General features: G+C 54.0%; 2 protein-coding genes across 4 annotated transcripts in view; one reads left to right on the forward strand and one right to left on the reverse strand.

Moving 5' to 3' along the window:
* The window catches only part of CCDC22 (coiled-coil domain containing 22), a 20,006-nt gene extending 14,520 nt beyond the window's left edge, over window positions 1-5,486 (forward strand). For both annotated transcript variants that reach the window (XM_063804285.1, XM_016943635.4), the window contains exons 10-20: window positions 1,699-1,893; window positions 2,462-2,524; window positions 2,615-2,734; window positions 3,157-3,276; window positions 3,373-3,489; window positions 3,599-3,700; window positions 3,783-3,890; window positions 4,133-4,228; window positions 4,475-4,534; window positions 4,617-4,691; window positions 5,114-5,486. In XM_063804285.1, the coding sequence (XP_063660355.1) occupies window positions 1,699-1,893; window positions 2,462-2,524; window positions 2,615-2,734; window positions 3,157-3,276; window positions 3,373-3,489; window positions 3,599-3,700; window positions 3,783-3,890; window positions 4,133-4,228; window positions 4,475-4,534; window positions 4,617-4,691; window positions 5,114-5,227 (1,170 nt within the window). In that variant the 3' untranslated portion in view covers window positions 5,228-5,486. The remainder of the gene's footprint in view (window positions 1-1,698; window positions 1,894-2,461; window positions 2,525-2,614; window positions 2,735-3,156; window positions 3,277-3,372; window positions 3,490-3,598; window positions 3,701-3,782; window positions 3,891-4,132; window positions 4,229-4,474; window positions 4,535-4,616; window positions 4,692-5,113) is intronic.
* On the reverse strand, window positions 5,404-24,549 carry FOXP3 (forkhead box P3). Of its 2 annotated transcripts, XM_016943636.4 has the most exons (13): window positions 24,489-24,544; window positions 19,625-21,263; window positions 13,235-13,466; window positions 12,603-12,707; window positions 12,366-12,504; window positions 11,864-11,951; window positions 11,690-11,794; window positions 10,674-10,761; window positions 10,388-10,468; window positions 8,879-9,029; window positions 8,088-8,164; window positions 6,629-6,730; window positions 5,404-6,448 (listed from the first exon to the last, which is right to left on the reverse strand). In XM_016943636.4, the coding sequence occupies exons 2-13, from the start codon at window positions 19,924-19,926 to the stop codon at window positions 6,299-6,301; spliced, it is 1,620 nt and encodes a 539-aa protein (XP_016799125.1). In that variant the 5' UTR covers window positions 19,927-21,263; window positions 24,489-24,544; the 3' UTR covers window positions 5,404-6,298. The 2 variants fall into 2 exon arrangements, with proteins under 2 accessions (XP_016799125.1, XP_024209102.1); XM_024353334.3 differs by lacking the exon at window positions 12,603-12,707 and having other exon boundaries at window positions 24,489-24,549.
* Window positions 24,550-24,615: the final 66 nt, after the last annotated feature.

A 24,615-nucleotide genomic window follows, 5' to 3' on the forward strand; every position in this document is an offset into this window, starting at 1 on the left:
CCCCTCCCTCTGTCCATTTCTTTATCTGTCCCCTTTTCCTCTCTGTCCACTTCTCTTTTTCCCTCCCTCCATTCTGCTCTCCTATTTCTGTTCCCTCTTCCTCTGTGTTCATCCAGGTATCAGTACCCCTCCCCTTCTGTCCACCTTTATATCTGTCCCCTCTTCCTCTCTGTCCACCTCTGTATTTGGCCCCCCTCCCCTTCTGTCTGCCTCTTTATCTGTCTCCTCTTCCTCTGTGTCCACATCTCTGTCTGCCCCTCTTTTTCTCCACCTCTGTGTTGGCCCCCTCCTGGTCTGTCCACTTTTTTATCTGTCCTCTCTTTCTGTCTTCACCTCTGTGTCTTTTTACATTTTTATTTTTTTATCATTATTATTATTTTTTGAGATGGAGTCTCGCTCTGTCACCCAGGCTGGAGTACAGTGGTACGATCTCAGCTCACTGCAACCTCTGCCTCCCGGGTTCAAGTGATTCTCCTGCCTCAGCCTCCCACATAGCTAGGACTACAGGCATGCACCACCACGCCCAGCTAATTTTTGTATTTTTAGTAGAGACAGGGTTTCACCATGTTGGCCAGGATGGTCTCGATCTCTTGACCTCATGATCCATCTGCCTCGGCCTCCCAAAGTGTTGTGATTACAGGCGTGAGCCACCACGCCTGGCTGTCTGTCTTTGTTTTTATATCTGTAGTAATTTTCAAACATAAATGTAGAGAGAATATTCTAGTGAATCCTATGTACCATTTTGCCAACTTTTCTTCATCTTTTCTCTCCCAACTTTTTCCTTGTTGCTGTATTATTTTAAAGCAAACCTCAGACATCATGTCATTTCAGCTCTAAATACTTAGGACTACATCTCTTAACTCATAAGGACATTCAGTTTTCAAGGTAACCACTGGACCATTTTCATGGCTAATGAAGTTAACAATAATATCTTGTGGGGTTTTTTTTTGTTTTTTTTTTGTTTTGTTTTTGAGACGGAGTCTCGCTCTGTTGCCCAGGCTGGAGTGCAATGGCGTGATGTCGCTTCACTGCAACCTCCACTTCCTGGGTTCAAGCCATTCTCCTGCCTCAGCCCCCAAGTAGCTGGAATTACAGGAGCGCACTAAGTTTTGTATTTTTAGTAGAGTCGGGGTTTTACCATGTTGGCCAGGCTGGTCTTGATCTCCTGACCTCAGGTGATCTACCTACCTTGGCCTTTCAAAGGGCTAGGATTATAGGCATGAGCCACCGTACCCGGCCAACAATGATATCTTAATACCATCCAATACTTGAGTTCATAATCAGATTTTCCCCTTATCTTGAAACTCTGTTGTCCCTCTCTTGCCTCTCTCTCTCTGCCTCTTTCTGTGCTTGGTACCTTTGATTCCCTGTCTCTGCCCTGTCCCCCGATATCCTGTCTATGCTTCTCTTGGATTTGGGGGCTCTAGGCCCACCCCCCTCTCTTCCCACATCCTTCTCCAGCATGGGGATCTAGTGGGTGGAGAGAAGTATGTCTGTGAGCAAGAGGAGACCCCTGTCCTCGAGGAGATCCCAGGCTGGTGGAGCAGGAGAGTAGAGCAGGGCCTGCCTTAGTGGGAAGGCTGGAGGGTGGGGGTGACTTGTCTGTATACTCTTGTCAGGGGGTCCTTGGAGGAGGCAGGGCCTTGGGTGCTAGGTGGGCCCCTACACCTTCCTGCTTCCCCCGCCTTTTCTCCCCAGGAGGACACACGGGCTCCGCGGCAGCGGCTGCAGAAGCAACTGACTGAGCATCTGCGCCAAAGCTGGGGCCTGCTTGGGGCCCCCATACAAGCCCGGGACCTGGGAGAACTGCTGCAGGCCTGGGGTGCTGGGGCCAAGACTGGTGCTCCTAAGGGCTCCCGCTTCACGCACTCAGAGAAGTTCACCTTCCATCTGGTGGGTGCGCCTGAGGACATGAGATGTGTGGATGGGCGTGGCAGGCTTGGAGGGTGGCTTTTTGTGTCAGCACCACACCTTTATCCACACAGGTTCCTGTGTTCCCACTGGACAGGCCCTTGCCCCACTGTGGGCTGGGTACCCAGAGGGGTCCCCTAGCTTATTAGGGACTTGACTGGAGAAAATGTGGATAGGTGGGAACCATGCAAGGGTGTGGGGGTGTTCTTGGGGCAACACCCCCTTTCCTCAGGCAGTTTCCTTTGAGCATATCTTCTGTCCTAAATGTTCACTCTGAGGGCCCCCCATCCTTCTCATGGGCATTTGAGGCTTGAGAGATGGGGCAGGTGGGTAGGAGCTGTGACAGGGTCAGGGAGCTTTCTCCACGAGCAAGCACTCTGGCCCGAGGTTGCAGATGGTGCCTTTACCCACATAGTCACAGTCTGGCCACCATCGGTGCTTCAGTGGGCATGCATGCCGCACTGGGGGCAGTTCTCAGGGGAGGCTGAGGCTGGGCCACGTGAGGAAGGGCCTTCCCTGGCAGCCAGGATGCCCCTCGTCACTCCCCTAGGAGCCCCAGGCCCAGGCCACTCAGGTGTCAGATGTGCCAGCCACCTCCCGGCGGCCTGAACAGGTGAGCAGAGTGGTTTGGAGGGGGGTGTCCCAGGCCCTTGCTTGTCTACTGGGCCTGACACCCCAACCCTGACTGGCTTGGGCCTCCCAGGTCACGTGGGCAGCTCAGGAACAGGAGCTCGAGTCCCTTCGGGAGCAGCTGGAAGGAGTGAACCGCAGCATTGAGGAGGTTGAGGCTGACATGAAGACCCTGGGCGTCAGCTTTGTGCAGGTAAGGGGCGGAGGAGGGGCTGCGCGTTGGGCTAGGTCAGAAGGAGGGCCTCGGGGTGTGAGGGACTAGATGGGGCAAGAGGTGCTCTGTAGAGGTCTGCACATGGCAGAAGGGTTCCTGGGAGCCATTAGGGATCTGTGGGCCTCTTGAGGGTGGCTATGAGAATCAGGCCAGGGTGAGGGTCTGTGGGCATCTATGGGGCACCGCGGGTCTGCATGGGCAGGGGATTGAGGGGTCCTCGGAGGGTCTGTGGGCATCTGTGGGGTACCCACGGGTCTGCATGGACAGGGGATTAGGGGGTCCTCGGGGTCCTTGGCACCAGCGTGGAGCTGTTAGAGAGGCCTGTGGGGGCCACAGGGGTGTACAGTCATCTGTGGAGCTCCATGGGGGCTGTGGCATGTGACTGGGTATCCGCCGGCCAGGCAGAGTCTGAGTGCCGGCACAGCAAGCTCAGCACAGCAGAGCGTGAGCAGGCCCTGCGCCTGAAGAGCCGCGCGGTGGAGCTGCTGCCCGATGGGACTGCCAACCTTGCCAAGCTGCAGGTGGGGTTGGGGCTGTGGCTGGGCGGAGAGGGGCAGGGTGGGGCGGGGTGGGGTTGGAGGGCCCGGCCTGTGTGACATGTACCCATCCCCCACCAGCTTGTGGTGGAGAATAGTGCCCAGCGGGTCATCCACTTGGCGGGTCAGTGGGAGAAGCACCGGGTCCCACTCCTCGCTGAGTACCGCCACCTCCGAAAGCTGCAGGATTGCAGAGAGGTAAGCAGTGGGGCCCTGGGCTGTGGGCGGGCCAGGGCAGGCTCGGTCCCTCTCTAGGGGGCCATCCCTATGCTCTGCTCACTGTCTTCTGCCTGTGGGCTCATGGCAGCTGGAATCTTCTCGACGGCTGGCAGAGATCCAAGAACTGCACCAGAGTGTCCGGGCGGCTGCTGAAGAGGCCCGCAGGAAGGAGGAGGTCTATAAGCAGCTCGTAAGGCCTGTGTGAGGGACCTGGGTAGCTTAGGAGGGTGGGGGGATGGTCCTGGGGCAGTGCCTGCTATATCCCTGCCTAGATGTCAGAGCTGGAGACTCTGCCCAGAGATGTGTCCCGGCTGGCCTACACCCAGCGCATCCTGGAGATTGTGGGCAACATCCGGAAGCAGAAGGAAGAGATCACCAAGGTACACTGCCAGGGCCATGGAAGGTGGGTCATGTGGGCTGTCAGGCATAGTGTGGCCGCACAGGGACCTCACACCCTCAGGCAGAGCTGTCCAGTCACACTCTAACACAGAATAGTCACACACAATCCATCCCAGTCACCCCTGACACAGTGACACAGTCCCTGTCTGGTACACATGAGGACCCTCCACTGCTAGCCAGCCTGCCCCAGGCAGGGGCTCATGGCCGCCATGGTGTCTGCCAGATCTTGTCTGATACGAAGGAGCTTCAGAAGGAAATCAACTCCCTATCTGGGAAGCTGGACCGGACGTTTGCGGTGACTGATGAGCTTGTGTTCAAGGTGTGGGGCAGGTTGGGCGGGGGTGAGTGGGGTGAGGCTGGGCTGCTGCCTTGTGCATCTGCTAATTGGCTGGCTGGGGTCCAGACTCAGGCCCTGTGGGAGGCTGGAGGTGCACTGATACCCAGGGCTGGCTTTGTTTCATGGAGGATGAAGCTAGTGGGGTGGTGGGAGAGGGTGGCCTTCTTAGGGCATGGAGATGGTCAAGGGCAGCCCACTGATACCTTTGAGGTCCCTGTGTCTGGTCAGGATGCCAAGAAGGACGATGCTGTTCGGAAGGCCTATAAGTATCTAGCTGCTCTGCACGAGGTGAGGGGAGACATGTGCCTGGGGTGGGGCTGCTGGGGGTGGGTGGGACTGGGTGCAAGCCTTCTGCTCCTGTTGTCCCCAGAACTGCAGCCAGCTCATCCAGACCATCGAGGACACAGGCACCATCATGCGGGAGGTTCGAGACCTCGAGGAGCAGGTGAGGCCTGGGGGCAGGATGGGGAGCCAAGGCGGGCCGGGGGGACAGTTCCTCAGGTTATGCTGACAGAGGCTGTGGAGCCACACACAGCCTATGGCTGGACACCCAGCCCTGCCCCTTAGTGCCTGTGACCTGGGACAGGCAAGTGGCCTACTGTGAGCCCCAGCTTCCACCCCAAGGGCCCTCCTGTCTGCCTCCCAGGGCCATGGGCAGAGGCTTCAGCTTAAAGATGTAGGGGGAATCCTGCCACATGGCGAAGGATGCTTTGGGTAGAGGGAACACCACACGAGGCCTGGCCATGGGACAGAGCAGGCTGTTGGAGTTGGTGGGAGGGGCCCAGAGTGGCTGTGATGGGGGCTGGTGAGCAGGAGCTGGGAAAGGGGCTGTGTGTGCTGAGGGGGCATGTGTTCACATTGCCTCAGATCGAGACAGAGCTGGGCAAGAAGACCCTCAGCAACCTGGAGAAGATCCGGGAGGACTACCGAGCCCTCCGCCAGGAGAACGCTGGCCTCCTAGGCCGGGTCCGGGAGGCCTGAGGAGCCGCCGGCAGAGGTCTCTCCCCAGCCTCAGGCAGGGATTTGGGGTGCTGGAGGCAGTGGCCAAGCACATGCCCTAGCTACTTCCTCCGCTGTGCAGTTCCTCCTGCTGCGGCCTTGGACCCAGACCCCTGCCCACTGACCGCAACCCTTATATGGGGTGATAGTCCAGCATGTGGGGAGCTCGGCTGCAGTTTATTGGGGACGGTACTGTGGGTTGGGGGCCTTGGATCCCAAATAAATGAGTAGTTCCTCTGCAGTCTAAGCTGAGGCATGGATCAGGGCTCAGGGAATGGGAGTGAGGTGAGTGGCAGGGGAGACACGGGGTATTTTTGGCAAGTCAGTGTGTGTGGCTGTGTGTGTCTGCACGGGACTCAAGAGACCCACTGGGGGGCTGTGCGTGTGCATATGCGTGAGATACACAGGTGAATTCTAACAGGCCGTGTGTGTGAGCGAGCACGTGTTGGGACCTCAGATCCTGAGGGTACTGACGCTGCTTCTGTGTAGGCCTCTGGGCACACCCCTGTGTGACAGTGCCCCTGTGGGCCCTGAGGCTGGCTGTGGGTGCGTGCCTTGGGGTGTGTGGGTTGTCAGGGCTGTGCTTGTGTGTGATTGTGTGATGATGCAGCTTTGAGGTTGTTTGAGTGTACGGAGGCAGGCTCTCTGTGTTTTGGGGTTTGTGTTGAGTGAGGGACAGGATTGTGACATTTTGTGTGTCTGTGTGACTTTTCCAGCCCTGAAGCAATCTGTGCGAGCAGCTGAGGCAGGCTGTGTGTGGCTGGTTGTGAAGGCTCTGTTTGGCTGCAGGGCTCGACTGGGGGGTGTGTCTGGGGCGGAGGTGGGGGCTGGGGCCAGGACCGGGGCCCCTCTGAGCAGCCTTGGGGCAAAGGATATGATGGGGGAGGGGGTGGCTGCCAGCGGGGGAACAGGGGCCCTGGCAGGCAAGACAGTGGAAACCTCACTTCTTGGTCCCTGTGGGCACATCCAGGGCCTGTCATCCCTGCCCCCACCACCTCTGCCTCCCACCAGTTTGGCCCCTGTTCGTCCATCCTCCTTTCCTTGATCTTGAGGTCAGGGGCCAGGTGTAGGGTTGGAACACCTGCTGGGCCTCTGGCTCCGTTTCTTGCGGAACTCCAGCTCATCCACGGTCCACACAGCCCCCTTCTCGCTTTCCACCCGCACAAAGCACTTGTGCAGACTCAGGTTGTGGCGGATGGCGTTCTGTGGAAGGCCGGGGACAGGGAGCAGGTGGGCGTCAACCTCTGAGGCCAGCAGCCACCACCAACAACCCACATCCCGTTCCTCCCCAATGTGCCTATGAGCCCGGACCCAGGCCTGCCCACTTTGAGCTGCGATGGCACTTGAGGCCATCCCAGTCACCGCCACCTCAGAGGAGCTCACCTTCCAGGTGGCAGGATGGTTTCTGAAGAAGGCAAACATGCGTGTGAACCAGTGGTAGATCTCATTGAGTGTCCGCTGCTTCTCTGGAGCCTCCAGGATGGCCTGGAAGTTGGGGGGTGGGGTAAGGGGCACGTTCCCCAAAGTTGGGGTTTAGAGGGGCTATGACCTACCCCGAGCCATCTGACATGGGGGCGGAATTGTAGGGGCAGGTAATCAGGGACAGGACTAGATGTGGGGTGAAGCATGGGGTCAAAGATGGGGTTAGAAAAGGGGTGAAGTGTCGGGTCGGGCAGGGTTAGATGGGTGTGGGTATGGTTGTTCTGGGATTAGGTAAGGGATCAGGACTGAGGTTGGGAGTGGGGTCTTGTTCAGGGCTAGGGCTGAAGTGAGGTGAAAGGTCTGGGATGGAGTTGGAGTTGGGGTTCTCTGTGGAGGTGACATTTCAGGGTTGGGGAAGGTGAAGGGTCAGAAGTGGGGTCAAGGATTTGGAAGGGGTAAAGGGCCAGGCCAACTTAAGGGTCAGGGAAGGGGTGGGTTAAGAGTCAGGCTGGGGTGGACTCAGGTGGGGTGTCTAGGGGTGAGGGATGGGATGACTTGGCTTTAGGTCAGAAGCCAGAGATGGTTTGAATTATCGAGTATCTTACATGTCAGGGACATGGTTAGGTGGTTAGGCTCAGGGCAAGGATGTGGTTAGTTGTGGGGTTCGGTGTGGAGTGAGGCTGAGGGTCAGGGAATTTGATCAGTTTGGATTCAGGAATGGGATTACAGAGTCAGCGATGATGATTGCAGTGAGGCTATCAGTCAGGATGGGGCTAGGTCAGGGTTTCAGTTCAGAGACAGTCGGGGAATATCTGGTATCATGTAGGGGTGAGGTTCAGGCTTGGGGTTAGGTGTGGCGCTAGGATGAAGGTTCTGAGAAGGCATTGGGGAGGCTGAGATGAAGGAGTTGGGATGGGGTGATGAAGTTAAGGATCAGATGGGTGTTACAAGGAAAGGTTGGGAATGGTGCCCAGTTGGGGGTGTATTGACATACTGGGGTACGTTGGGGCCAGGGAAGGAGATGGGGTTGGGTTGGCATAAAGGCTGGGGAAGGAGTTAGAGTAAGAGCTGGGGTACGTTTAGGGCAAGGTGCAGAGATGGGGTTAGCTTTAGGCTATTTTATGGGTCCAGGAGAGGGTTAGGTATGGGGCTGAGGTGGACATCTGGAAAGGGGTAGGTTTAGGGTCAGAATTTGGCATGCTCTGGCCTGGATGGTGGTTTAGGTTTGGATTCGCGGACAGGTTTGGGGTGAAGCCAGCATGAGGGGTCACATTTGAGGCACGGCTTGGGGATCCTTGGGGCTGGGGCTTGGGAATGGAGGAACCTCTGAGGGCACTCAGAGGGAGACAGGAGTTTGGGAGGCAGGTCCCCCACCCCATCTTTGTCTTCCTCCTCCTTGGGGCCGAGCTGCCCTGCTTACCCAGCGGATGAGTGTGGCGTAGGTGAAAGGGGGTCGCATGTTGTGGAACTTGAAGTAGTCCATGTTGTGGAGGAACTCTGTCAGAGGGTGGGGATGAATCAAGCCCCATGCAGGACCTCCTAGCTAGCTCCCTGTCCCCTCCCCCTACAAGGTGAGTCTACAGGCCTGAGATCTCACCGTCAACACCTGTGTCCACGGGCACAGGTACTGTTTGCTGAGCACCTGACATAAGTTGTATCATTTATTCTTTGCACCACTTCTGCCAAAATAGTTCTCCCCGAGGTTGAAAAGAAGCGGAGTAACTTGCACACCAAAGGATGCAAGAGGTTAAATGGCAGAGCCAGGATGACAGTCAAGGTCTCTGATCCCTGCTAAGCCCACAGGCCAGGCCTGGTGGAGAGCAGTGGATAGGTGAGCTCGGGCGAATCCACCCCGATTTTCCTTGGTCAGGGGAGGAAAGGAGGTGCTCCTGGAATTACTTAGCAGGGTCCCTCCCTTCTGATGGCCGAATATAGTAGCTGGAGTCCAGAGTGGGTGAGGCATGGCCCCAATCCCCAAGGGAGTCAGGGCTAGGGGCCCGACACTCGAGACCATATGGGGGGCTTTCAGGCCACGGACATCCTGAAAGGAAGCTTTTGTGAGCGGATGCATTTTCCCAAAGGCTGAGTGGCAGCAGCTGCGGTGGTGGTGGTGGTGGGAAGGGGCAGCATGGAGCTCCTTTGCACCCTCCACCCAGAGACTGTCAGGATTAGGAGCTTGGGGGCACCGTGTAGTGCAAGGACCATTCTTACCTGGGAATGTGCTGTTTCCATGGCTACCCCACAGGTGCCTCCGGACAGCAAACAGGCTGTCAGGGGCCTCCCGGGGGCCAGACCAGGCTGGGACGACAGGGCCTTGGCTGCCAGCAGCTACGATGCAGCAGGAGCCCTTGTCGGATGATGCCTGGGGGAGGGGGAGAGGCTGGTGACCCAGAGGCTTAAACTTCCCACTTTTTACTTTTTATTTTATGTTTTTTATTTTTTTTGATACTGAGTCTTGCTCTGTCGCCCAGGCTGGAGTGCAGTGGTGCAATCTCGGCTCACTGCAACCCCCACCTCCCAGATTCAAGCAAGTCTTCTGCCTCAGCCTCCCAAGTAGCTGGGACTACAGGTGCCCGTCACTACGCCCAGCTAATTTTTGTATTTTTGGTAGAGATGGGGTTTCACCATGTTAGCCAGGCTGGTCTCGAACTCCTGACCTCATGTGATCCACCCGCTTCAGCCTCCCAAAGTGCTGGGATTACAGGCATGAGCCACTGCGCCTGGCTCCACTTTATTTTTAAATCAGTGTTTTTCAAAGCAAGGATGCCCTCTTCTAAATTCCAGTCTGAGGTGGAATCCCACAAAACAGCATGAGCCGTATTTATTAGAGCGCAGGTGCGGATGTCGTATGTGGCCACTGATGCTGGGACCATGAACTGGGGTTGAATAGGGCTCTTTACCACCCAACTGTGACCTTGGGAAAGTCACCTAAACCCCCCTGGCCTCAATATTCCTCATCTGTACATTCGCATCATGAGAAATAAATTACCACCAGCAAAGCGCTCAGAAACAGTGCCTGGCCTCCAGGGCTGGCTTCATGGGCGTGTGACCTATGTGGTTATGTGGCACCCTGTGCTTTGTTTAATGCTCTGTGGTCGCCATCTTGAAATCTGAACAAGGGGCCCTGCAGGTTACATAGCTGGTCCTGCTGGCACACAGCCTGCATCTGGCAAGTCTGGCTATTTGCATTTGCTTTAACAACTCAGGATCACAGTGTTTGGGGATCTTAGAGTCAGAGGGTTTTTTTTTTCTTTTCTTGAGACGGAGTCTTGATCTGTCGCCTAGGCTGGAGTGCAGTGGTATGATCTCAGCTCACTGCAAACTCCGCCTCCCAGGTTCAAGCAATTCTCTGCCTCAGCCTCCCGAGTAGTTGGGACTACAGACACCTGCCACCACGCCTGGCTAATTTTTTGTACTTTTAGTAGAGACAGGGTTTCACCATCTTGGCGAGGCTGGTCTTGAACTCCTGACCTCGTGATCCACCCGCCTCGGCCTCCCAAAGTGCTGGGATTACAGGCGTGAGCCACCACGCCCAGCCGGGGTCAGAGGGTTTGTAAGTAGAGGGGGACAGATTTCCAGGTCTGGGCATGTTTGGAGCTGGGGACAGGGGCCCCTAGCTCTCAGGACCTGAATGTGAGGTTAGGTTCCCTGCACCCTGCAGACCTCCTCCCTGCCCGCCAGCAGTCTGAGTCTGCCACCACCAGTCCTGGGGTCGCTCACCACAGATGAAGCCTTGGTCAGTGCCATTTTCCCAGCCAGGTGGGCCTGCATGGCACTCAGCTTCTCCTTCTCCAGCACCAGCTGTGAAATGGCACAAACATGAGGCCTCAGCCTGGCCCTTCTCTGCCACATCTTTGCCCAGGCTACGGTCTTCCCTGGGAGTGCCCGCTCCTCTTCCTTCCTTTATACCAGCCCTCGTCCCAGGTGAACTTGGTTTCTGGCACATGGTGGACAGAAGGTTTTGCGCACTATCCCTATCCCTTACCCTCCACCACCCTGGCATTACCTGCTGCTCCAGAGACTGTACCATCTCTCTCTGGAGGAGACATTGTGCCCTGCCCTTCTCATCCAGAAGATGGTCCGCCTGGCAGTGCCTAAGTAGGGAGAAGATTCCATGCAGGTGACCACGACAGGCCTGGTCTGGCTCAATGCTCTGAATGGGGAGGGCCCAGACCCTCTGGGAGTTCTCTCCTCTGAGCCCCAGCTCCCCTCCCCTCTCTACCTCAGTCTCCCTCTCACACACCTCGTTCCCTTAACACATGCCACTCAGCACCTACTGCATGTCAGGCCTGAACTCACCACTTGAGCCTGGCCAGAGTGCTGGAGATAATGTTGGAAGTGTGGTGAGTTGAGAATGGGCCAGGGAGGTGAGAGTGGGCAAAGCATTCTGGGTGGAGGGACGGCCTGTGCAAAGGCCTGGCTGCAAGGAGGACAGGACATGTGGGGTTGCTGCTAAGGGTTGTGTGTAGTGTGGTGTGTATTTGTGTGTGTGTGTGTGTGTGGGAGAGAGAGAAAGAAAGAGAGAGAGAGAGAGAGAGAGAGACATATGGGGGGACTGAGGGGAGGCAGCAGCAGCCATCTAGAGGAGCTAGAACTTTGGGGACAGTGGAATAAGGCTGGCATGTTGGCATGAGGAGTAGCAGGGCAAAGCAGTTAGGAGTGCAGATTCTAGAGCCTGGCTACATGGGTTCAAATCCCAGCTCTGTCACTCAGGAACTGGGAGATTTTGATCAAGACACTTAACCTCTTTGGCCTCAGTCTCCTTGTCTGTAAAATGGGGGTAAATAACAGCATAAACGTTTCTTATTATACATACGAGAAAACTGAGGTCGAGAGAAGCTAAGTAATTTGTCCAAGGTCACACAGCCAGTCAGGGATGGAGCTGGGATTTGAACCCACAGTCTCAGAGTTTAGCTCTTGCATCTTACTACTTATTGGGATGAAGCCTGAGCTGAGATCTGCACCCCAGACCTCTCCCCACAAGCCAGGGCCGGTGGACTGGCACAGGCCTGGGCCACTCACTTGAGGAAGTCCTCTGGCTCTTCGAAGACCTTCTCACATCCAGGCCACTTGCAGACACCATTTGCCAGCAGTGGGTAGGAGCTCTGGGGCACAGCCGAAAGGGTGCTGGGGGGACAGAGGGTGTCAGGGGAGGGGATAGGAGGGCGAGGATCCTTCCCAGCCCTGTCCACTGACCTGTCCTTCCTGGGTGCACCGGGATTTGGGAAGGTGCAGAGCAGTGCCGGCTCCCTGGACACCCATTCCAGGCTGGCCACGTTGATCCCTGTGGGTGGGGACAGGGCACCTCTGGAGGCTGTGGGCTGGGCTCTGGAGCTTGGCCCACAAGGCCTCTCATTTTGAGCTTCCCACCCTCCTGAGCCTCGAAAACCCTGACTCCCAGGGGGCTCTGCTGTCCCCAAAGTCCCAGGCTTCTGGCAGAGAAGCTTAAAGACGGCCATTCGCAGGTGCTGACATTTTGACTAGCTTTGTAAAGCTCTGTGGTTTTGTGATTTTGACATTCTGCATCTTTAAGGTTCTGCACCTGACGTTTTTTGGAGGGTGGAGTTTCCAAGCCTCTGAGACCTGACACCTTTGACCCCCAGAGTACTGCAATTCAGAATAGCCTACACTGCTCACAGCCAAGGATCTGGGGACTTGGGGGTTCTGTGAAGCCATGGGGTACGGGCTGAGGTGTTACCAGGTGGGAGGCCAGGCCGGGCCTTGAGGGAGAAGACCCCAGTGGCGGTGGTGGGTGGTGGGAGGCTGATCATGGCTGGGCTCTCCAGGGGGTGCACCTGCAGCACAGGGGTCCGGGTGTGGGCATCCACCGTTGAGAGCTGGGGGGCACATGTGGGCTGTGGTTCAGCCTGACTCGGGGCCCCTCCCCACAGTTCTCCCACCTGCTCCCTCCTCCCTGCCCATTCACCGTCCATACCTGGTGCATGAAATGTGGCCTGTCCTGGAGGAGTGCCTGTAAGTGGGGCAAGGGGCCCAGCCGTGCCCCGGAGGGTGCCACCATGACTAGGGGCAGTGTGGGCAGCTGGGCAGAAAGGCAGGTGGGTGAGAGGCCATCCTGATCCTCACTGTTCTGTGTCTAATTCAAATACTCTGCACTGCAAGCCCACATGGTAGATGCTATGATCATCCCCCTTTTACACGTATGGAAACTGAGGCTCATGGAGATCGAGTAACTTTTTAAAGATCAAACAGCTAATAAGTTGCAGAGCTGGCCTCAGCCCTGTCACCTCACCTACTTGGCCCCAGTCCTCTCCTCTTGTCACATGGGGATGGGGACACATAGCTATGCTCATGGGACTACAATATGGCCTCCTCCTCTCCTGAGACAGGGATTGGGAGGTTGGGGAGAGCCTCCAATCTCTGAGGCCTGGCAGGTGGGGATTTTCTTGGCCCTGCAACATCTGCATAAGTCACAGACTTGCCTGGGACCCAGAAACCACTTCCTGTGCCCCAGCCAGCCCCCCTCCCGCCCAGTGCTACAGTAAAGGTCGGCACCTGTAGGTCCAGGTACCCCACCCTGCCTGCCCCATCCTGGGCCCAGGGCCTCACCTGCAGCTGCGATGGTGGCATGGGGTTCAAGGAGGAAGAGGAGGCATGGGCCCCGCCTCGAAGATCTCGGCCCTGGAAGGTTCCCCCTGGGCCCCGGGCCCCCAGCAGGTCTGAGGCTTTGGGTGCAGCCCTCCAGCTGGGCGAGGCTCCTGGGGATGGGCCAAGGGCCAAGGAAGGGGCCGAGGGCTTGCCAGGCCTGGGGTTGGGCATCGGGTCCTTGTCCAAGGGCAGGCTGCGTAGACAATAGGGGAAAGGAGTCACACGTGTGCTAGGGCGGTATGAGATACTCGACCACCTGAACCACGTGGACACTCCTCTAGTCAAAGCAGGCATTGGCTGGGACATGTCCCGAGGGGCCCCATAGTTGCACCCCAGCTCTGGACACACACACACACACACACACACACACACACACCAAGAACACAGGTACATGTACATACCCACACATGCCCCACGTGCAGAGGTCCAGCACCTGGCTTGCCTGCCCACGCTAGCACAGCCCTGGTGTGGATGTGTCCTCTATGCGGGCAATGGTTGTTTCCCCCTCCACTTGAGAGCTGTTTCAAGCCTCAGGCCTCTAGCCCTCCCTGCACCCTGCACAGGCTGTGTTTGCTCATCTTGCCGGAGCTGGTCTCGGACTTTCTCCTGGGAGTCCTATTTTGCCCCAGTGACTAGGCATGGACTCAAAAGATTCATCTGGCTGCTGTGAGTGGGGCTAGTGAGGAGGCTATTGTAACAGTCCTGGCAAGTGATGATGCTGGCACAGAATGGGCTGGTGGCAGTGGAGAAGGTGAGAAGTGGGTAGATTCTGAGACTTAATCTGAAGCTGGATCAGGAGCAGTGCTAGCAGCTTGGATGTAGTGGGCAAGAGGGAGAGTCAAAGTGACATGGGTTTTAGCTTGAGCAGCTGGAAGGACCGAGCTGACATTACCTGAGATGGGGGACATGGCGGGGAGTTGGATTGGGTGCAAAAATGCAGGTGTGGATAGACATGAAGAGTCTGGCATTAAATATGTGAGTGGAGGAGCTGAGGGGGCAGCTGAATACGGGGGTCTGGATCTCAGGGCAAGGAGGCGAGTCCAGGAGTGTGATCATGCACGGATCCAGCATGGCAAGTGACAGAGAGGAGGAGAGACGGGGTCTCTTGAGCTGGGGCCTGTAGAAGCTTCTCTACCCAGCCCCTATCAGAGTTCACCCCAATTTCTGGCCCTCAAGCCTGGCTCATGCTACACCCCCTGCCTCAAATGCCCACTCCTTCTCCTCTTTCCCTGTCCAAGCCACGCAAGACCTGCTCTTCTATTGTCCTCACCTTGAAAGCCCTCCACAATGGCTCCGGGCCCCCTGCTGAGCCCCAGAACCTTCCACTCCCTGAGGGAAGCACTGGCTTTTCAGGATCCTATAATCCTGGTCTGAGAGGAAGCCAGAGCTGGAAGGGACTGCCCAGCCAACCCCATTATACAGAAGGGGATGCTCAGATGCCGAGTTCCGTAGTCCCATAGCGACTTGAGAACTCCACTTCTTTCTTTAGGAAGTATTTCCGTGTGCACATTTTATAAACTCTCTGGTGTGTGTGTGTGTGTGTGTGTGTGTGTGTGTGTGTCCATCTCCCCGTTCCACCTCACAGCACTGAGTTGGGCACACAGCTGCTGAGAGCAGCCCGGGGGAGTATAGAAGGGTTCTGGGGGAGCAGTTGCTCCTTCCTTTCTTTGCTGTCACCTCCTGGGGGTGGTTGTCAGAGCTGTGGTGCTGAGGGAGATGAGTGTGAGAATCCAGGTATTAAGTTCTTAGTCTCCTGGGGGCTTAGAACATTACTGCGTGAGAAACAGGAGTGTGGGTCTGTGGAGGCTCCGAACAAGGGCCTGGGAGAGCACTGGTGAGATGAGAAGGTGAGTGAATGAATGAAGCCAGAGATGGGGTGATGCTCCTTCAAGCCAAGGAATAACAAAGATCGCCAGCAACCACCAGAAGCTGGGGGAGAGGCCTGGAGCAGCTTCTCCCTTATGGCCCCCAGAAGGAACCAACCCTGGCAACACCTTGATCTTGGACTCTGGCCTCCAGAACTGTGAGATGATCAATTTCTGTTGCTGAAGCCACTCAGTTGTGGTACTTTGTTATAGCAGCCAGAACAAACTAATACCGATTTCGGTGCAAATGGATGTTTTCCACCACTCTGGCCTGGCCCATGTGGCTGGCCTGCGGTCACTTCTGAAGCTGCCTGGACACTTGGCCAGAGCTAAGAATTCTCCCCAAACACATGTGGGATGGCCTGACTCAGCAAAGCATAGATACATTCTCAGACAGGGACATGGAGATGATCTGTCTGGGGGTAGAGGACCTAGAGGGCCGGGCTGGGCAGCCGGCTTCCTGCACTGTCTGTTGGGACGTCCCTTTCTGACTGGGTTTCTCAGAAGCTGAATGGGGGATGTTTCTGGGACACAGATTATGTTTTCATATCGGGGTCTGCATCTGGGCCCTGTTGTCACAGCCCCCGACTTGCCCAGATTTTTCCGCCATTGACGTCATGGCGGCCGGATGCGCCGGGCTTCATCGACACCACGGAGGAAGAGAAGAGGGCAGATACCCCACCCCACAGGTTTCGTTCCGAGAACTGGCTGCCCTGTCCTGCAGCAGGCTTGGCCCAGGTGGGGTGACATGGGTGCTGGTGGATGTGGTAGGTGATGTCCATCTGGCCACTATGACAAGCCCCTAGCTCTGAAGACCTGGCCCTTCTTGGGTTGTGGAGAGGACCCAGGTTTGAAGCTCTGAGAGTGCCAGGCAGGCTCCACAGATACTGGGACCCCTGGGGTCTTCAAATAGTATAACACCAGGACCTCAGAATCATAGAACAGCATTTCTTAGATTTAAAGGATCCTAGAATCTCAAAACCACAGACTGTGGGGTCTACGGTCCCAAAGTCTCAGTATGTGTAGGCCAGTGTCCCTGGTGTCCAAACTCCTTGGAACCACCTGAAGGTCAGGCAGCTTGCTGCTTCATAGGGCCTCTTGCCTACCAGGCCTGGAAACACAGCCAGCCTCCCTAGGGCCTCAGTCTCCCTGTCCACTCTGGAACAACGTTCCCAAATACATGGCCACTCCGCCAGAGATGGCAACAGGGGGAGGAGGAGGTTGAGGCTGGTGTGCCTTTGGTCTGGGCCTCATGGGGGGAGCTGGAAAAGCCTCAGCCTTCGCCAATACAGAGCCCATCATCAGACTCTCTAGAGGGGCCCCACAATCAAGGTTTTCGGGGACCAGCACCAGCTCTGGGGACACACAGCCTGACTGACTGACATGCCTCCATCATCACCACGCTCTGGCCAACTAGGCCTCCTGACCTATGGAGTCCGGGGCCTCACCTAGCCCAGCTCTTGTGAGGCTGGGCCCCACACTGTGATCGTGGATCGTCCAACCTGTGGGAAGTTGGGGTCCAACGTGTGAGAAGGCAGAAGGGGGAATGGTAGCCCAGGTTCCCCTTCCCCCTTCTGGGTGCTGAGGGGTAAACTGAGGCCTGCAGTTGGGGAGAGAGCCAGAACCAGGGTCCCACCTAGAGTCCTGAGATCTAGGCTTGGATTTCAACTCTGCCGCTGCATTTCGGTGAGGCCCTGAGATCTCTGGTCTTCAATTTGCCCTTCTACACTGAGCACGGAGAGGCGTGGAGTAGACAAGGGCCAGGGCCCTTCTACGCTGTGTCTGGTTAAGTCATTAGGTGTCTGCAGGGCTTCAAGTTGACAAGTGCCCCTCTATCCAGGGGACTGGCTGAGAGATAGGGATACATAGAGACAAAGAGACACACACAAAGACCGAGCAAGAGAGAACAAGAGATAGTGAGAGACATTGAGAGAAATGGACACATGCATGGAGAGCCAGAGTGCATGTGTGCAAGAGGAGGATTGCCTCAAATAAGAACATTTGCTGGTCTCTGGCTGGTTCAACTGATGCTGCCTGAAATAATCAAGAATAAAGAAGGGCAAGGTGCCAGGGACGCCCATGGCTGGGTATTGAATTGTATTGCAAAGCAACAATCAGCAAAACAGTGTGGCCCTGGTATAAGAACAGATACTGGGGAAGAGAACAGAATAGAAAGCTTGGACATGGACCCACATATGGAGAGAACTGAATTTGTGATGAATGTGGCATTAAACTGGAGGACCATGGAGGATGGATTGTTTAACAAATGTGTCTGAGATAATTAGGGAGAAGATAAAGTTATTGAGTGAATAGTCAGTCCATTATCCCAACAACCCCTCCCTGCCCAGTTTGAAATGTCACCATCATCATATACCCTAAAATGCCCAGATCCATTCAAGATATAAGTTTTAACACCTAATGCTGATCTTGGGTTTATTGTGTGTCAGGCCTTGTGCTAAGTATTTACTGTGGTTAAAAATTTTAATCTAAACAAAGACTCCTGAGGAAGGTACTATTATAATCATTGCAGTACATATGAGGAAATGGAGGTATGGAGAGGTTAAGTGCCTGGCTAAAAGTCATACATAGGGCTTGGGGTGACGCTGGGTTTGTCCCAGACAGTCTGGCTCCAGTACCCACACTCTTAACCTCTATAGTAAATGGAAAAAATGAAGCCATAAAAGAGACTAGAAGCCAACATAGGTGAACATTTATCTCATTTTCAAGTAGGAAAGGACTTTCTAAGCACAAAACCAGAGACAGAAGCCACAGAAAAAAAGACTAACCTATTTGACTGTATAAAACCATCATAAGCATCACAAAAAACACCATAAACAAATAGAAAAAAACAAATGATGAATTGGGGAAAATATTTGCTATATATGTAATGGCTGATGAAAGGTTAATAACCATTCCAAATAAAGAGCTGTGGCAAATCAATAAGAGAAAAATAAGATGAACACCCTATTAGGAGTAAGGACATGACCAGACAACCAAAAAAAAAAAAAAAAAAAGCACGAATGGCCAATAAATAGTAAAAGTAATCACAAGATGCAAATTTCAACAATGTGATAATGTGTTTTTCTTACCTGTCATGTTGGGAAATAATTAAAACATAATAATACTCACCTAGGGTTAGCTTAAGTAGAGGGAGCATAAAATAGGACAACCTTTTGGAAGGAGAATTTGCAGAGAGGGTCATAAACTTTAAAAATGCACGCCCCCTTTGCCCCAGCAACTCCCTTTTCAGGAATCCAAGGAAGCAGTCAGGGATGTTTATAGAAAAAAACGAGAAACAACCGGAATGTCCAACAATCGGCACTTGGTCAAATGAATCAAAGTTCATGCTGATGTGAGGACCGTCTTGTCCATCATGAAAGATCATGTGTTCAAACAATTTTTAGTAAGCTTCAAAAACACTACTGTTAATTGAATAAAGCAGGAACAAAACCAATATATAGCATGATTCTAATTTGGTTACAGAAATACTAATAGCTAACACTTCGTGAGCACTTACTGTGTGCCAAACGCTGTGCTAAGCTTGCAGAATCGAGCTCACCCCAGCCCTGAACAACCTGTTTGCTTCCTGAATATGGACTCTGGTCACACACATGCAGTCCTGGGGTAGGTCCACACAGCTAAACTACGGTTGACAATGGTGTGAAGTGCTCCCTGCCCCCCCGCCCCAAGGGTCTCCTCTAAAGCGATACAAGCAAAGTTCAGTTAAGTGCTCAGCTTGCCCCGGCACCTTGCAATCCTCCTGCTACCAGGGTGAACAGAACTGATGCTCACTCTCATAAAATGTAAAGGTCCTCGGCGACATTACTATTATTAAATGCCAGCTGTGTACAAAGCTCTAGGCTGGATGCTGGCTGGGAAGGCAGGTGGGGGAAGGCGAGAAAAGAGAGCGGGAGAGATGGAGGAAAGGAGATCGATGGAGTGTGGTCAAGATGGAGGAGACAGAGATAGGGGAGATGGTCAGAGGCCAGGGGAGATGCGGGGAAAGAGAGTCTGAGTGTAGCGACAGACAGATGGCGGGAGAAAGAGAGGCAGAGAAACATGTAAAAGAGCAAGACAGGGTGAGCAGAGAGACAGAGAAGGATGAGAGGCATCAAGAGCTAAGAGACAAAGAGATGAGAGAGATGCAGTTGAAATTTTCAGTTGCACCTGGACAGCATTTCAAGTTGTTCAAAGCTCTGAAATCCATAAAGACTGGCAGCTGACATATTTTAAAAATCCTATCCATCTACGTATCAATTGATGAATTCATTTATTTTTGCCCCTGCCCATGCATTAAGTACTTCACCTTTAAGTCTTCTGCCATTTATTCTATTATTATTTTTTTAAAGACCTTACCTGGCTGGAATCACGGTAGCTGGGTACATCCCACTGTACCAGAGGGCCCCTGACCCCCCCGCCGTGCCTACCTCCCTGCCATCTCCTCCAATGGGGCCCACATCTGGTAGGGGAGAGCGGGGACACTCACCTTGGTGAAGTGGACTGACAGAAAAGGATCAGCCTGGCTTGTGGGAAACTGTCACGTATCAAAAACAACTTTGCTTTTATACCGAGAAGAAAAACCACGCTGTACGGTGTGGAAGCCGCAGACCTCTCTCTTCTAATAATCCAAATTTTTTTTCGATGAGTGTGTGCGCTGATAATCACGGGGTGGGGGGGGTTCTCATAGTTTTTTTTCTCTCTCTCTCTGTGTTTCTCCTTTTCTTGATTATGAGACTTAAACGGAAATTTTGAAATTTTGGGTTTTTTTCTTTGCCCTTTACGAGTCATCTGAAAATATGATTTCTTCCCCTCACCACAGAGGTGAGAGGTATCAATGAGATAATAGGGCTCATGAGAAACCACAGTTTTTAAAACAAAAGTGTATAGAGTTTGAAAAAAAAAAAAACAAGGGAAAAGAACTAAAATAAATCACAGGGCCAACCCGAGGCAGGCAGAGACACCATTCTGTGAGTGAGAGGATATTTGAGGGTCTCTGGGGAAAGAAAGAGAATCTGAAGCTCTATGTGTGGATGGGAAATGCCAGGGAAAGAGACAGAATAGGGCTGGGTTCCCAGAGGCCTCGCCCTACTCCAGGCCTCAGTTTCCCTATAGATGGAATTGATATGGTCCCCATTGCTTGAACTACCCGGCGAGGGGAGTTCTGCACCCCCTGCAACACCCCTCCCACAGAGGGTGAGGGGCATGTAAGTTACTTCACGGAGGAGAAAGCGGAGAGCCCACTGTCATCCCCTAAAATTCATGGACTCGAAGAGTCGGAGAATCCCTGGCTCCCAGAATCTACTGACAGTTACTGAATGAGGAAAGAGAGAAAAGTCTCGCCTCATCACGTTTTAGGGCTTGAGTGCCCTGACCCAGCCACTGTCCCACTGGGAAGGTCCTTAGCAGGTCCCCAATATTAATGCATCCATCCTCACGATGAACCCCAGAGGCCCACTGGGACCCTGACCCTCTTGTTTCAGGAACATCATGGCCTGATGCTTCTGAGGCCCTCAGCCTTTGGGGTCTTTTACTTCGAAAAGCCCCAGTTTCCAAGGATTTAGGATTCCAAATATCCGCCATCATCTCAGTAGCTGATGTTTATCTTGAATTTTCCATGGGTCAGATACAGTGCTGAACATGTCTCACAAGTGATCATGTTCAATCCTCACCATGGCCCCTTGAGCTCCATCTCATCATTATTGTATTCCTGTTATACAGATGAGGGAAACGGAGGTATAAGTAGTCAAGCAACTTGCCCAAGATCACAGAGCTGGCGAGTGTGGGTCCCGCTTTCTTTGGTGCTGGGCTTTGAAATCCCCAAGCTGTCCTGAACTTGATGTTCTCAGGTTTTAAATTCTAGGATGTGATGGCAGGGAGATCCTGGGATTTGGAGAGTCCTTGGAGACTTGAAGCTTGTGAGGCTTTTAGGTTGTCCAGGAATTGGCGGCTGCATCTCTTGACCTCAGCAGGCACTCTATCCAACCACTGGTCAGCATGGTAGACCAGCCCCCAGGGGCTTCTCCTGGCAGGCCATGGTGAAGACTTCCAGCTCCCAGCACCCTGCAAAGCCCAGGGTTCTAGTCGTCCAACATCCACTCCAGCCTTCTACAAGACTGGCTTCAGACCTGGGGAAGAGAAATTGGAAAGGGCTTTTTATTTACATGGTACAAATCTGGTGGCCAAGACCCACCCCTTCACCCCTTTGCCCCCTTTCCTCCCCCAACCTTCTAAGCCCTCGTAAAAAGGAGGGCCTCTTTCCTCAACTCAGACTCACCCTTCTGGAAAAGCCCAGAATGGGCCTGATGGCCTGGCTTTGTGAAGACAAGAAAAAAAAAAAAAAAAAGAATAGAAAAAAAAAGACCTTAAAAAAATCAGCCAACAACAATTAAAAAAAAAAAAAAACACCCAACCCTCCCCACCATTAGTTCAAAACAAAACTTTCGCTGGTTGAGGCTTCTGAGTTGGTGGGACACATCTGAGACCCAAAAATGGCTTGGGTGTGTTGGACAGCCAGGGGAGGCACCAAGGTGGGATGAGGTCCCCTGCTTGGAGGCCTGCAGGGACCCTGTGAACAGCAGGTGTTTAACAGATGTCACGGCATGTGGGAGGGAACAAGGGAGGGGGTGAGGAGCATGCATGTCAGGAAGGAGTCCTGGGGAGCTGATTCTAGTGATGGCCCCAAGGTTAATGACCCCTTGAAGTGATGGTCCTAAGGTTAATGATCCCTTGCACTGATGTTCCCATAGTTAATAACCCCTTGCTCCCTGCAGACTTGGGTCGGAATGTTCCCTACACCTCCTGCGTAATTATAAACCAGGCCAGTTCTATCAGCGGAGGCATTGTTCCCTGCCCCAGCACCTGTCCCCCTCCTGGAAAAGGGGGCTAGTTTTCTCTCTCAGGATCAGAGGTGTGGGCTGCATTCTCCTTATACCTTCCCCAGACCATCTGTCCCTTACTGTCACTCACTCCATGAAAGAGAGTGGCCAGAGATATAGGAGGCAAATGAAGTGAGGATGGTGGCCGAGAATGTGAGCTGGCCCCTTGGGCAGGCCCAGGGTGTGAGAGGGAAATGCTACGGCTGCTGAAAGCCAAGATCCTTGCAGAATGGGGGCTGGGGTCAGGAGGGCAGAGAGGGGTAGAGGTCGCTACCTCCCCTCTATACTGGACTATATCCTCTCTCATGGAGGGCTTCTCGGGAAGGAGACTGGGAGGGCTGGGAGTTGGGGGTGAGTAGGCAAGATTAAACGGGTCAGGAAAAGTCCCCAGAGACAGGGGCCTCTGACAAAGACTTGAAGGAGATGAGGGAGGGAGCCAGCTAGATATCTGAGGAACTCCAAAGGAAACAGCCAGGGCAAAGGTCCTGAGGTGGGAATGTACCTGATTTGTTCAAGGTCTACAAGGGGGCTGGTGTGGTTAGTGTGGAGAGAGCAAGAAGAGAAGCTGGAGGTGAGGTCAGAAAGGGGACTCGGAGGTTAGACCACGCAGGACCTTGTAGGCCATGGTAAGGACTTTGGCTTCAACGCTGAGTGAGGAGGAAGGCATGACAGGGTTGCAAGCAGAGGAGAAACACAAACCGTGTTAGGATTTAACAGGAAGCCCCTGAATGCTGAGTGTACAATGGGGTCTAGGGCCTGAATGTGGAAGCAGGGGACCAGCAAGGAGCTGGCTACTGCAGTAGTCTAGGTGACTGGTGATAGTGCTGGCAGTGGAGGTGGTGAGAAGAGGATGGATTTGGTAAATATTTTTAATAGACAGCCAAAAGGATTTGTTGAAGACTGAGAGTCTTGGAGCCAGATCGGGACAGACAATGCCCAAACCAGGTGGGCAGGAAGGAGTCCCTGGACTATTTGCCAGCTTGAACTTTTAGGTGAGAAAAAAATAAAGTTCTGTCTTGCTTAAGCCCCCATTATTTTATGATTTTTCTGTTACTTGCAGCTGAACATATTCCTTTCTAACTCATGGACATCCTGGACATGGAGACCTGGGGAGAGGGGCTGCTGGAAGGATCACCTCCCTCCTAGGATGCCGTGAGGTTCTAATGAGATAACAGCATGCTCAGAACCTGGCACTCAGTACGTGTTCAGTAAGTCTTCCCAGGATGGAGAAGGAATGTATGAATGGATGTGTTCAGCAGACAAAAGCTGCAGTTGAGTTCCCACAGAAGGTGAGACCCCAAAGGGAGAGCGAAAGGAGTTTACTAGATGGAAGCAGCAGAAGGAACAGCACTCTTGGGAGAGGGAACAGTAGAAGCAGAGATGGGGGGACAGAAAGAAGGGAGGTGAGGCCCCTGTGGGGTGTGGAGTGTCAGGTTGGGCAAGAAGGACAGGGCTTTGATTGTGATTCCATTAGTCAGAAGCTACCCATATGCCCAATCAACTTCTGGTAGCACACAGTCAGGTCAGTGTTTGCTGAGCTGAAATTTAAAAAAGTGAATCCTTCAGAAAGTTAAATTTCCTATTCGGCCATTCATTCAACAATAGTATCAAGTCCTGGAGAGTGCTTGCGGCTAACAATCAGGGGCATTCTTGGCTTGTGGCACTGCTCAAGAAAAGGTTGTAGTTGGGCAGGGAGGACCCAGTAAGTAACTAACTGCAACAGGACAGTCATTTTCACTTTCCTAGTTCACACACCAAGGTGTGGTCTAGGCCTTCAGGGGCTCTGGGTATTCCTGGGGCAATGGGGAGTCACGGAGGGTTAGGGAGAGGGTAACCCCATCCCTGAGAAGCACATTTTTCCTAATGGCTGCCTGCGTTCTATGGTTCTGCTGTCCGGCCACCCAATACCTCAGACTCTGCCTACACAGCGTCCTCCTCTCCAGCCTCCTTATTGGCTACTCATGCCTCCCTTCACACCACCTACACTGCCCCCATCGGCTCTGCTTTTTTCCCCATCTTGCCTCCAAGTCCTCCCTCCGTCCCGCTGCACTATCTAGCCTCGGCATTGGCTCATCCCATACTAGTACTGTCCTTTGAGGTCTCTCCGCCTTCACCCTGGCTCCCTCATTGGCTATCCGCCAGCCCTCGTCCTCACTCCCGCCTTCAGCCTCCACCTCCATTGGCTCGGCTCCCTACACACCCGCCTCTTGGTCTCCTTTTAGCCTTCGTATTGGCTAGCTCCACCTTGGCACCACCCCCCTCGAAACCGCAGTGCACGCTCACAAGCCTCCCCATTGGCTCGCTGCAGCCATTGTTGTCATCCCACGCGTGGCTCTCCATTGGCTGTTCTCTCTCTCTAGCTACTGTTCCACCGCCTACGCAACCCGCGGGATCTCCCACTTTTTGGGCCTCTGCGTTCGTTCCCGGCTGCCCTCATCGCCTGTAGCCATTCCACTTTTCCCACCGCCCACATGCCTCTCTCGCTCAGACTTCCGCATTAGCTGTCTGCTTCTGTTTTCTTCATCATGGATTTCGCACCACCCCCATTCCGGCCTCTCCATTGATTCCTCGATCATCCCGCCCCCTACACCGCCCACTCCTG

The sequence above is a fragment of the Pan troglodytes genome, chromosome X (genome assembly GCF_028858775.2).
Source record: "Pan troglodytes isolate AG18354 chromosome X, NHGRI_mPanTro3-v2.0_pri, whole genome shotgun sequence".
NCBI lineage: Eukaryota > Metazoa > Chordata > Mammalia > Primates > Hominidae > Pan > Pan troglodytes.

Bases quoted from the DNA above. Each gene is read 5' to 3' on its own strand.
- FOXP3 (XM_016943636.4), bottom strand. From the start codon at position 19,926: ATGACTCGTAAAGGGCAAAGAAAAAAACCCAAAATTTCAAAATTTCCG. The intron at 12,505-12,602 runs GTATGGACGGTG...TGTGCCCCCCAG, and splicing joins GGCCACATTTCATGCACCAG to CTCTCAACGGTGGATGCCCA. The intron at 10,469-10,673 runs GTAATGCCAGGG...GCCATTTCACAG, and splicing joins TACAGTCTCTGGAGCAGCAG to CTGGTGCTGGAGAAGGAGAA.